The following is a 12,730-nucleotide window of genomic DNA, read 5'->3' as shown; positions in this document are numbered from 1 at the left end:
CCGTGGCCTTATTTAAGAGTACTGTTCGATGTTGTCGGCTCCAAGAATGATTCATGGCGAATGCGCATTGTTTTGATCGTATATAGTTAACGCTAGCTAGCTCTCGGTTTAAAAAACAACAACCCAATAACCCTCAATTTATAATTAAAAATTATCCAGATGCTCATGCAGGACAAATTTAGTGTAGATTATTCTGTCAGAATTTTTTTCATTGTGCAAAATTATCAACGGATGCATTGTTTCATTAATGGCAAAATCATTTTTACTTTTTACTTAGGTACATTTCAGAGCCTGTACTTTCTTACTTTTACTTGAGTAAAGGAGCTGAATCAGTACTTTTACTTTTATCAGAGTATTTTTGCTTTCACTTAAGTACAGAATGTGAATACTTTTGCCACCTCTGCTGTATATGTTGACACTGTGGCAGAAATATGAGAAGTGCACGCTGCATTTTCCTCCCACAAAGTCTTAACTGTTAATCAGGTTAGTCACATCGCAGCGCTTCTATATCTACCAGCCCAGAAATCCTCAAGTCATTACCCTGACAGAGACAACAAAGCAGAATAAGATAGAGAACTTAACTTACTTTGACCAACTGCCACATAGCATTTCACAGTGCACTCCTATCTTCCTGGTTTACTCCAAATATCTCACAGCCACTTAAGGAACTGCTGTCATCTGTTCCTCCATGATGATACAGAATGTAATGCCTGCGCACCAGCAGACCCAGTCCTGTATAAAACCTAAACAAATATTTCTCTTTATAACTTTACCACTAATCTTTATCAGTGACACTGAACTCAGCTTAGATCTAGCATGGTGATAAAGGGTGAAGACAGATCTAATCAGCAATGAGAAAGATCATATTTTGCAATTTAGTCTGAAGAATTTGTTCAGAAAACAAAGAAGAAGTTGTGTTGATTTGTTTACAGCGTCTCTAATAATTGGCCTCCTCTTGTCCTCTCCTCCCTTTGTTTCTGTCGCCCCACCCATTTTTGTCTCCATCTCTCCACCTAGCCAGCCTTAAACAGATGACAGAACAAAGATTTACAAGGTTTATGCAATCTTTGGATATTTATTACACTGCATTAGTTTCAGTTTTGACCTTGTTAATAGTATAGTCACTATAACATAATAAATAAATCTTTGCCCTGTAGCTTTCATGTAACCTGGCACATGACATACAGTAATCACTATACATATTCAGTGATCTGCTCACACTTTATATTGTTCTTCTAGTAGAGAACCAAAATGACAGAAGTTCCTATTTAGTCTATTTTTTGCAGAATCTGTTTAGACTCATATGCAGATTGCTTTGGTAGGACTTGAGGGAAAGGCTTTTGTGTGTGTTTCTAACCGTCTTTGCACACAGATACACAATTAAATACATGCATACACACGAAGGCATGGCCAATTCCCATGACAGTACTCATATGATATTTTATTGCTAGCCTTGCTAGCCCAGAATTTAATAGTTTTTGCACATTTGCTGTGACTTTTTTTTAAAGCTCCTTTATTTACCAACATGCAGCTGTAATTAAGGTTGGTTTGCAATGACCCAGTATATAGAGCGGGTACGATGAGTTTGTAGGAGAGTATATATATTGTATGTTGCAGGGAAACATACATATGGCGCAGTCAATCAGTGAAAATACTGCAAGTCCAGCTTTAGAGCTGTATGGTGTCTGTGTTTGTCAAGCTTCCTTCTCAGCATTGCTGCTTATCTCCTCAGTGCATATGGGTCTGTCCACAGCGTGAGAAACCATGGTCACCTCCCTTCGCTGTCTCTTTTTCTAGCTTGTGACAATAACAGGGCTCCTTTGACTATGAAATATGTGCGGATGAAAGTCAAGCTGCTGTATGAAAAGCAGGCCAAGTTGTTGTGTCAAGGCTTCACTTTGTCAGTTCAGCTCAATGTGTATTTGATTTGAATATATAAGAACCGCTTCTCCATCCTGTAAAAAGTCAGCATGTCTTGTCAAATCCGACTTTACATCATATAATTTAGTTTTCAAGTTCACCTGACTTCTGACATTTTTCCTTTTATAGCTGTGTCAGAAAGACTCTGTGGCATGATTTCCTGTGTAAACCCAAACTACTGTATACATCAGTATTGTCTAGAGTCCAAGGACTAGTGTTTTTATGTTTAAGCTATCCACAGATTAGCTTGTGGTCACTGTAGTTCAGTCAGTAGAGTGAACAAAAAGATTTAATTTAATAAGGTGCTCAATGGAACCAATGTGAAAGTCCGTAGACCCTTAGACCCTGTCTAAAATAAATATTTTCAACATGTAGTCATGATCTTAACTAAAATGTATTAGGCATAACAATATGTCCACCTGCCTAATATTGTGTGGGTCCCCCTTGTGCCTCCAAAACAGTTGTGACTCATTAGAGAATGGACATGGGCCTTCTGAGGGTGTCCTGTGGTGTCTGGCAACAGAATGTTGTTAGTGGGGGCCTTTGGGTCCTATGGGTTGAGGGGAGGGGCCTCCGTGGATCAGGCTTGTTCCAGTGCATCCCACAGATACTTGATAGTATCTGTTACAGCTAGCTAGCGTTAACTATATACGATCAAAACAATGCGCATTCGCCATGAATCATTCTTGCAGCCGACAACATCGAACAGTTCTCTTAAATAAGGCCACGGATGGGGAATGTCTTCTGAAACGTCGCCGTCGGCACTTCACCCCAGTTCACTTCCTTCCTCCATGCTGCTGGAGGTTCTCTCACTAACTCTCCACACATTCGGCACCTTTCCGCAGTCTGTCCCTCTTCTTCTTCGACTTTCCCTCTCTAGTGCTCTAGTCAGGTCAGATCATGTTACGTGTTTTACGTCTTGTCACCCGTGGAAGTTAAAAAAGTAACGATCCTGTTTTTCCAATGTAAGGAGTAGAAAGTACAGATATTTGTGTACAAAGATAGGGAGTAAAAGTAAAAAGTCCTCAGTAAAAGAAATACTCAAGTAAAGTGCAGATACCTGAAAAATCTACTTAAGTACAGTAACGAAGTATTTGTACTTCGTTACTTCCCACCTTTCACATGCCATCACCAGTTACAAGTCCAGACTAATGTAAAATGGCAAGCATTTAAGATATTTATAAATTTGATTAGCATCGCATAAGGTGCAATACATCATAAACATTGGGATGTCAGGTATGACTGTGTTGCAGTGACAAATGCTTTACATCGGTTCACTGTTCAGGTATGTGAGCCCCTTAGCAGAATTTTCCTGAGGACCTGTTAGAGGAAAATGTTATTAATCTTGATTTGATTAGACACAGATTATGCACGAGAAGCTTTGTCTACACAAGATATATACATGCAAATGAAATAATAATATAATAAATGTTTAAAACCCTATTAAGCATGATTTTCACACTGATTTACTCAATTCCTATTCCCAAATATTGGCTGGTTCGGTCTCAAATGTTGCGTCCTATTTGTCATCCTATCTGCAGCACAGGACAGCATGTGTTACTATGAATGTTGTTATCCGTCCAGTGAGCCAGGCCAGCAAGTCATTTGGCCAACTGGCTATCTGTTTGAGGTACTGCAAGCACTTAACACATGCAAACCTATTTCTTAACTGGCAAGCAACCGAATGTACCACTAGTGCCCACCAATCATTTACCTGCCCTAAAACAAGCCTGAGCTGCAGAACATAGTAGAGGTTGGCAACGTGTGTGCATGTGTGTGTGCGCACTTGCATACACATAACAGTGCCCAGTTAGGGGTTGTTCAGATCCTGCTTTATAATCCAATCTGAACAATACGATCTCAGGTGACCAGCTTTAGGTACATGTATTCGGACCGGGCATTAACATGCATCTCCAAATGCATTTCCAGATCCAATCTCAGTTTTGCGCTCTGTATGCAAATAAACCCCGACATTATCTGGGGCACCGAAGAATATTGTAACAGCTGATATCTCTAATGGATCTCTACCACTGCTCCAGAACCGAGAACAGTGCTATTTTGCTTGTGGGTCATGACTTTGGCACACACCTCCAACCCTGAAAGGGTTCTGAATGAAGGAAGCAAAACTCTGCGTCGCAAGAGCACCCCTGTTGAGTATAGGAGGTCTTTAATGTGACTCAGGACTCATTGAGTTCACACTACCAAAGAAATGCGGACACATGCGACCCAGACCACCTCCAAATGTGATCAGAGATTGGATCTCTCAAATGCGAACTTAATGCATCCTTATGGTGTTCACCAGGTTGTTGCTGCATGTTGTTGCTGCTTTCAAGTTGTTTTGAAAATGCCTTAACAGAAGTTATTCCCTGTTTTGCTCACATCATCCTGCAGTGTGTGGCGATCCCTTGACATTTTGCTGTGACAAGCTACTGACTCAACTTGGCAGAGTGCTCACAGTCACTAACTTGAAAGCTCCCATATGGCCCCAATCCCAGAGGAAAAGCGTGAGGCATCTCAACGATACCGCAAAGCCACAGGGCATGCAAGGGCTTCCTCAGTGAACTGCACATTAAACGACACAGACTCTGCTGAAAACTCATTCCCCATCACACCCCCGCCTCCCTCCTTCCTGCTATCTTGCATGATTTGATTTTCCCACTCCATTGTTTTCTTCCCAGTGGCAGTTGTCATGGGGTTTTAAAATTAAGCTATATCATTCCTCCCCAGTGAGCTGTGGCTGCAGACAGCCTCTGTAGCATGGCTGTGTGTTAACAGCAGGAAAACTAAAACCTCCCTTACCAATTCCTTTCATCGGAAATGCTAAAACATTCTCCGATCCTACAGAGTGCCTTTGAGCTAGTGCGAACCACAAGGTGTTGTAGGATATAAGGTGTAGGATGCAGCCTGACACAGGCACACATACAAAAACGGTTTAGGAACACCCCCAGAAGGTCCATGTCATTATTTGGTGGCATAATGGAGACCTACACAGTATTAGGAAGGTGGTCATAGTGTTATGCCTGATTGTTGTAATGTTTTTTTTTTTTTTTTTTTTTTCGTCATGTGCAGGTTAACACTGATTTAACAGTGTAATGAAATGCTGAACTGGTCAGCTCAGCCATAAGGCATTTTTGCGCACGGTAACTCTATCAAGGAATTACACTTAACACTTGGCATCAATGCATCTAATATTGATATATTTACAGCATGTGTTACTATTACTATGAAACCGACACTGGCAGAGGAAATAATCAACAGATCAATGTGTCTGTGAAGGTTCTCAGTCATCCAAATCATGGCATATCCAAAAAAGGCAACTGGATATGTAGAGTTTTTTGAGAAGACGTTTCACCACTCATCCGAGAGCAGAGGAAAACTTACAATTTGCACCAATAGAGAAAATACTTATATTAAATCCTACTCATAGGTAACAATTACTCACCAAGTGGAACAGGTTGTGCGTGGTAAATAATTATGAGCTACATCAGTTAACAAAATTACATTACATCTCCCCAAAAATCCTGGACTGAGCACATTAATAACATGAAATACTGGAGTCAGTTCTCTTAAAATATTATTACTTTTGCACTGAAATAAGAAGAATTATTATTTACACTGTGCCAACCTTATGCTTATGCTTTAAAAGGGGCTCACTCTCTCCAAGCATATTGTGTATTCACAGACTTCACAGACATGCAGACAAAGTTCCCTGCTGGCATTTCTCCCAGTCAGCATACTTGTCATGCTGCATGTCAGAAAAGTCCGAAAAGTGCTGACATTAGTCCTTAGAAGCCTGTAGCCCTAAAATTACATTTCATTCTTCCTATACTTGCAACAACTAACTGCAGCTACTATATATATATGCATAGATCACACTCTGTGCAGTTTGCCTGCATAGATTTCCGTGGATATATTGGAAATCTTTAAACACACACGGTAATTCAACTCCCTGCAGCCAGTGTGCTTTTTTTCAGTATTCTCTTAATTAGAGGAGAAGATCAGTTTAATTTATGTTTGGTTGATTTCAATTGACAAAAAGGACAACTTCCCCACCTCTCGCCCGATGACAGATGGGCCCCCCTGCGACCCTTCACAGGACAAGCAGTTACAGAAGATGAATGAATGAATGATTGAAAAAGGACAACTTTAATATTGATATTAAGGGGGTGCAAAAAGGGCACTGTATATATGTTTTCTTCAAGACTCAGTACATGCACCCACCTCAAATAGCTCTGAACTGAAATAAAAAACACAATGGAATGCTTGAAGTAGACCATCAGAATACATACGATAACAGAGAGGATGTGTAGATATGCTCCTCAGGAAGACTTTTACAGTGTAACCAACAGTCAAACAAAAATAAATAATTTTAGAACAAATATTTGATCGCAGTAAAGGTAAATGGCTTAACAAATCCCTCTGCTCAACATCCATACACATGATTTTCACTTCACCATTTGAATATCAAACAGCTGCATTCTACCCATCAGTCCTACACTAATCCTTGCCGGTCGAACAACAGATTTCTGTCTTTTTCATGCTCACAGCAGGATGCCCGCATTTAACACATTGCGATCCTTCAACGTCATTACCTCAAAGGCTACAGATGCATTCATTATAAGCTGTGATTCTTGTTTTATGAATCATTGTCATATTCGCAGGCCTCCTCAGATAGAGCAGGTTAACCCCTTCAGATCGGATTTTTCTTTGAACATTAAAACACATTTTATTTATTTTCTTCTTACTATAGTTCAGCTCAATAGAAATGTAATAAACCTTTATGTATAGTCCTCCTCAAAGGGAATTTAGATCAAGACAGCAAAGGGTTTTCACATTAAATCATGTTAAACCATAATACCTTATAGCTGTTTTAGTTTATGAAAAGAAATATACTGTCAACCAGGCAGACAGTGAATTTGATAAATGATTTTGTGTGAATTTTATACGGGTCAATTGATGAGCCATCAAATCATGTAACCAGGACAGCGTCTTACCACTGACTTTATAGAGTATTGCATCAATGCAGCTGTAAATGAATTGTATTACATTATAAGACATAAGACATTGTTTATTTATCCCACGTGTAGGAAATTACCTTGTCACAGTAGCGCGGAATTTGGCAAAAATACACTACCGATCAAAAGTTTTAGAACACCACACTTTTTCCAGTTATTTACTAAAAATTCTTCAGTTTAGTGTCTCATTGCACTCTGAAATGAAAGCATAGAACAAATAAGCAATTTGAGTTGAAAAAGAAATCATGGAATCAATTTATAGACCAAAATGTATTCTAAACTTTTGACTCATCAAAGTAGCCACCTTTGGCAGATATAACAGCTGAACACACCGTCGCAAATATTCTTCAGAAAGTTCTTCCCAAGTCTGTTGCAGAAGTTCCTATAAATGTGTGGCACTTGTAGGTTGCTTGGCTTTCACTCTTCTGTCCAGTTCATCCCAAACCAGCTTGATGGGGTTTAAGTCTGGAGACTGTGCTGGCCACTCCATGTTTTCAAGCTTACCATCTTGTTCTTTTTTCCTGAGGTAGTTCTGGCATAGCTTGGACTTGTGTTTTGGGTCATTATCTTGCTGTAGGATGAACCTCTGACCAACTAGGCGCATACCAGAGGGTATTGCATGGCGCTGCAGAATGCTGTGGTAGCCGTTTTGGTTCAGGGTGCCTCTCACTCTGTACAAGTCACTGACCCTGGATCCAGCAAAACAGCCCCAGACCATCACACTTCCTCCTCCATGTTTGACAGTTGATGTCACACACTGTGGAACCATCCTCTCGCCTACTCGACGGCATACAAAGATCCTGCGTGATGAACCGAAGATTTGAAATTTTGATTCATCAGTCCATAATACCTTCTTCCAGTCTTCAGTAGTCCAATTGCAGTGTTTCATGGCCCAGACGAGCCTCTTTGTCTTATTCTGACATCTTAGCAATGGCTTTCTTGCTGCAACTCGTCCTGTCAAACCTGCAGCTCAAAGTCTTCTCTTCACAGTTGAAACTGAGACTTGCTTACTATGACCACTATTAAGCTGTGCTTGAAGCTGTTGTCCTGTGAGCCGCCTATCACGCAAGCTGTTAACTCTCAGGAACTTGTCCTCTGATTCAGATGTGGCTTTGGGTCTGCCAGACCTCTTCCTGTCAGAGTTTCCCCCAGTTTCTGAGTGCCTTTTTGATGGTGAAGAAAACTGTACTCACTGACACCTTGACTTTCTTTGCAATTTCCCTGTAGGAAAGACCTACATTTTTAAGTGTTGTGATGGTCTGTCTCTCTTCCATTGTTAATTGCCTTTTTCTCGCCATTTTTGTAGCAACACACTACTTTCTACAGTACAATACTGTTCACCTGATGCTCAAGAGGGTCGGGTACCAGAGTGTGTTCCAACACTGCTTTTATGCAGACAGAGGGGGTTGTAAGTAACCAAGAAAAGTTGGAACACCTGTAGGAATTAGTAGCACCAGCTTTCAAGGCTGATTCAACCTTCATTGCTGCAGAACAGCTTTAAATTGTTAACCCACTTCGTGTTCCCTGAAAGAGGCCTTTTTGTATAATTCTGAAATGTATATTGTTTTTCAGTTTTGGGTAACCAAACCTTTTTTTAACCTCTGGCTGTTCAGTACTTACCCTTGTACCATTTCATGCTATTCATCGGACTTGCACGACTTGAATTTCAATAAATGACTGTAAAAATTAGGGTGTTCTAAAACTTTTGACCGGTAGTGTATATACAAAAAACAATACGAATTCGACAGGAAAATTACAAAAGACAATAACAAATTTGAAAAATATATACAAAATAACAACACTGAAAAATATATAGAGAAAAATAGAAATATAAAGACATTGTGTATGTACATCGTGGTGGATGGAAACTTTATGTGCCATCCTTGATGTTTGAATCCGCAAAACTCCTGTCAGACACAGGTTATAGCACTGTATAGCACTGTGAAAGCACAGTATACACTCCAACCTATTTATCTTATCTGAGTTTTGCATGAAAAAATTCTAGTTAGTTAAGTTAAATTAGCTAACAATCACTTGGAGCTAATTGTGCCAAGGATGTGTTTTGACAAGAACTAAGACAGACAGTTTAAAAACGTGACTGAAACACCCTTTTTTTAAAGGGTTTGAGATATACAGCTGTGCCCAGCAAAACATTATGGATTGAAATCCCAAAACTAAATTTTGAGAGGTTTTTTGATAGTTTTGCATATCAACATAAGATTGTATGCTACACTAAATGTTATGTCAATTATGATGGACATCTAAATTGTTGCGTTGAAGGGAGGGGCCTCTCTGGATCATCCCACGGATACTTGATCAGTTTGGGAACAAGGGAATTTGGAGACCATTGTGACATGCGGATAATACCGTCCCACACGGCTGGCATGGCTCTGCTCAGGGTTGGCCGGCACAGTCACGATCGGTCGGACTAATAGTTTTCACATTTATGACAGTTTCCCAGCATCACCTCTAAGTGTTGCCAAAGGATCAATATCTGTAGAAGCCAGCTAAGGCCAGCGATGGCGTAGGCACGTACAAGTTCCCAGACATTTCATTCTTGATACATCTGAACTTTTCCGTGAGCGAGTTAAATATAATTTGCATATTCAGGACGGGGAGGAGTCGGGTACAACATGTGCGCTCAGTTACACGTTGATTGGGATGTACAAAGGAAATGTGCTTTTGGATCTGAGCGTGCGCCACGTTTCAGTAGGAAATCAACTCAAGTCTTTGTAAATAAGGCCCCAGGTCAACACCTTGTGCTGTTCTTCACGTTTTTTGAGTTGTTCCTAAACCATTTTTGTGTGTCTGCCTGTGTCGGGCTGCATCCTTCTGGGGATGGCTGCTGCCATTGATAAAACGCAGGTCCAACAGTTTCCCAGCAGAACATTGTACTGTCACAAGATGGTCAATGTTATAATGTTATGCCTGATCTGTGTAGGTATGTGGTCATACAGCAGCAAAAAAAGGAATAGAAAAGAATACAGTTCACCAACTGCACAAAACTGGCGTTTCATCTAAATTGTAACAACACAATATTCTATATGAGAATATAAAAGGATACGATTATTATTATTATTATTATTATTATTATTATTATTACTATTATTGTTAGTGGTAGTAGTAGCAGTAGTAGTAGTAGTAATAGGCCCAAACTTAGTTAGTTATTAGATTTACCTTAGATCATGACCTACATTTACTTAAACCTATACAAGAGAACTAGTCACAAGCAAAACAACCAACCAAGAACACCTCCTGTGCACATGCTTCAATTAGAACTAAACTAGTGTATTTATTATGGACACTGCTTGTTTATGCATTGGGAATGCTAATCTAATGTAATGTTCTTGGCTTGGACTATATATACATATATGTGCGTAAGCATCTTAGAATAACCTCTGTGCTATCCACTTTCCCAGTGACTGTGTTCTGTCTTTTTCTCTTTCCTACAAAATAATTGTATGTGTCAGGTTACAGTGTGTTAACTTGATGTAACTCTTCTTTTGTCTTTCTTTAGACTTGCGGCGAATGACAGCTGGTTTCATGGGCATGGCTGTTGCCATCATCCTGTTCGGCTGGATCATTGGCGTGCTTGGCTGTTGCTGGGACAGAGGCCTCATGCAGTATGTGGCTGGCCTCCTATTCCTCATGGGAGGTGTGTCTCAAGCATTTGATTATTTTTTTACTACATTTCTATATGTATATATATATAAAGTACTTTTCTGCAACATTGCAGGGATGCCATTTTTGGGGGAGATTTTTGTAGTATTTTCAGCTTTTGCTCATTGTAGGTATCTTTATGGAAACACTATTTTATATTTTATACAAAAAGATCACCCAAGGGTCAACCCTATAGAGAAGGACACATTTTAGTGATGGGTGTATCAGGCTAAGAAGAGAGGCAGATATTTCAATCAGTTTGGGGATATATATCAAGCAACGATATGAAAGTCATATTTATTTTATGCATTATCAAATTATGGTTTATTGGCACAAATTTGAATGGTTGAATCATTACTAAGGCAATGAGATATTAAGTTGCAAATGCATTTTGTGGGCATAACAAGGCCATCACTATTGCATTTTGACAGCCTAATGGGGTTTACCTTCAATGTATCAAAAAACACAAAAGTTTATCCTGAAACTTTGCTAATTCAGCAATCCAGCAGATTCATATTCACATCGTCTATCTGTGTAGACACCTTACAATAGGCAAGATCTTCACATAACTACTTCTGCCACATTCTGGGTAAGCAACCAAGCCCAAACCCAGTTTAATAAAATAGTAGTTTTGATTTGTTCACTTACCATAGTATTTCAGCAGTCTATACCTAAAGATTCTTATTCCACAACTCTGGTGTCAACCCCATCAACAACAATCCATCCAGAATACACTAAACACATCCCCACTGTGAATTAGATTGAATGAAAATTTACCAGAAAACCTATTACAAGTGACAATTACTGACCATTTCTATTACCGTTATTCAAACATAACTGGTACATCTAATCTGGAGGATATAGACACATTTTAAGGACATATGATTTCACAGAATGTGACTTAACACCAATTACACTGCCTGCTTAACACTGGAAGATATCAGGGTTATCACATCCTTCATTATCTTGTTCTGTTGTTGCAGGAACCTTCTGCATCATATCCCTCTGCACTTGTGTTGCTGGCATCAATTTTGAGCTTTCCCGTTATCCACGGTACCTGTACGGCTTGCCTGACGACATTGGCCACGGCTACGGCTGGTCTATGTTCTGCGCCTGGGGAGGCCTAGGCCTCACCCTCATCGCTGGCTTCTTTTGCACTCTGGCTCCATCTGTCCAGCCAATACCCCGATCCACCTGCCCCAAGTCCCGACAGGAGAACGGCACTGTTTGCTAAAGATGGCAGCTGTGACAAGACTAAGTGACCCACAGGCAGACAACAAACCACCAGAAAAAAAATGTTCCATGTGTTCATCTGTCTTTTCATCTCCACTCTAACCTGGTTACAGATTTCTTTTTTTATTTGTGTGTGTGTGTGTGTGTGTGTGTCTTGATGATCTCTTGAAAATATAAGAAAAAGAACTGAAGAACTAAAATAATAAAAATTTAAAGTTGTCCTTGTTTTGTTGTTGTGGAGCAGAAAAAGAACTGGACCATGACCAAGAAAGACTGCAGAGGATTTATAGAGAAAGATGGCAACAAAGTGTGGCAAGGAAAACTGAAGAACTGTTTTGACCCCCTAAGAGTTTTGGATTATGAGTGTTCATTCTGAAAAACTGCTTTTAGGAACTGGTCTTCTAAGGATTGTGGAGAACTTAATGAATCTGAGTGAAACAATACAGATCGTTAAGCTCAAATAGAGGTCTTGTTGAAGTTTGTCATGGACTTTACCTCTTGGAACCTCCTGGACAATTCAAAATGAGACGGACCAGACATGGAACCATGTGACTTGTGGGGTTGGGATCATGTTTAGTGGCCAGTGGTTAATGTTCAGCTTTCCAGCCTCTGAGGTTCCTCCAGTTATACGTGACAGCCGGTCAGAGAGGAGGTCCAGGATCTCCACTGTTGTACATTATTGTACAGAATATTCCAGAGAAATGACAACCACAAAGTGTCATGCTAGACCATTTTCATCTTGGTGTAGTTGCATTCCACCCCATCTGATGATCCCATGTGCTATTAAGCATTTTATACATGCATTCTACTTTTATTAAAAGTGTATTTTCCTTTTTACTGAACCTTTCATGTTGTGAATGTACTGATGACTGAGCGTACATTCAGAGCAAAGTTTGTGTTTA

At 39.8% G+C, this 12,730-nt stretch overlaps 1 protein-coding gene across 1 annotated transcript in view; it reads left to right on the top strand.

Moving 5' to 3' along the window:
- Positions 1-12,247, top strand: part of tmem178bb (transmembrane protein 178Bb) — a 70,399-nt gene extending 58,152 nt beyond the window's left edge. Inside the window, exons 3-4 of the mRNA XM_084573577.1 lie at positions 10,453-10,590; positions 11,579-12,247. Coding sequence (XP_084429703.1) covers positions 10,453-10,590; positions 11,579-11,829 — 389 coding nt within the window. The 3' untranslated portion in view covers positions 11,830-12,247. The remainder of the gene's footprint in view (positions 1-10,452; positions 10,591-11,578) is intronic.
- Positions 12,248-12,730: the final 483 nt, after the last annotated feature.

Source organism: Chelon labrosus, assembly GCF_963514085.1.
Source record: "Chelon labrosus genome assembly, chromosome: 23".
NCBI lineage: Eukaryota > Metazoa > Chordata > Actinopteri > Mugiliformes > Mugilidae > Chelon > Chelon labrosus.
Note: the sequence above shows the minus strand (reverse complement) of the source record. Positions and strands in the feature narration are given on the sequence as shown.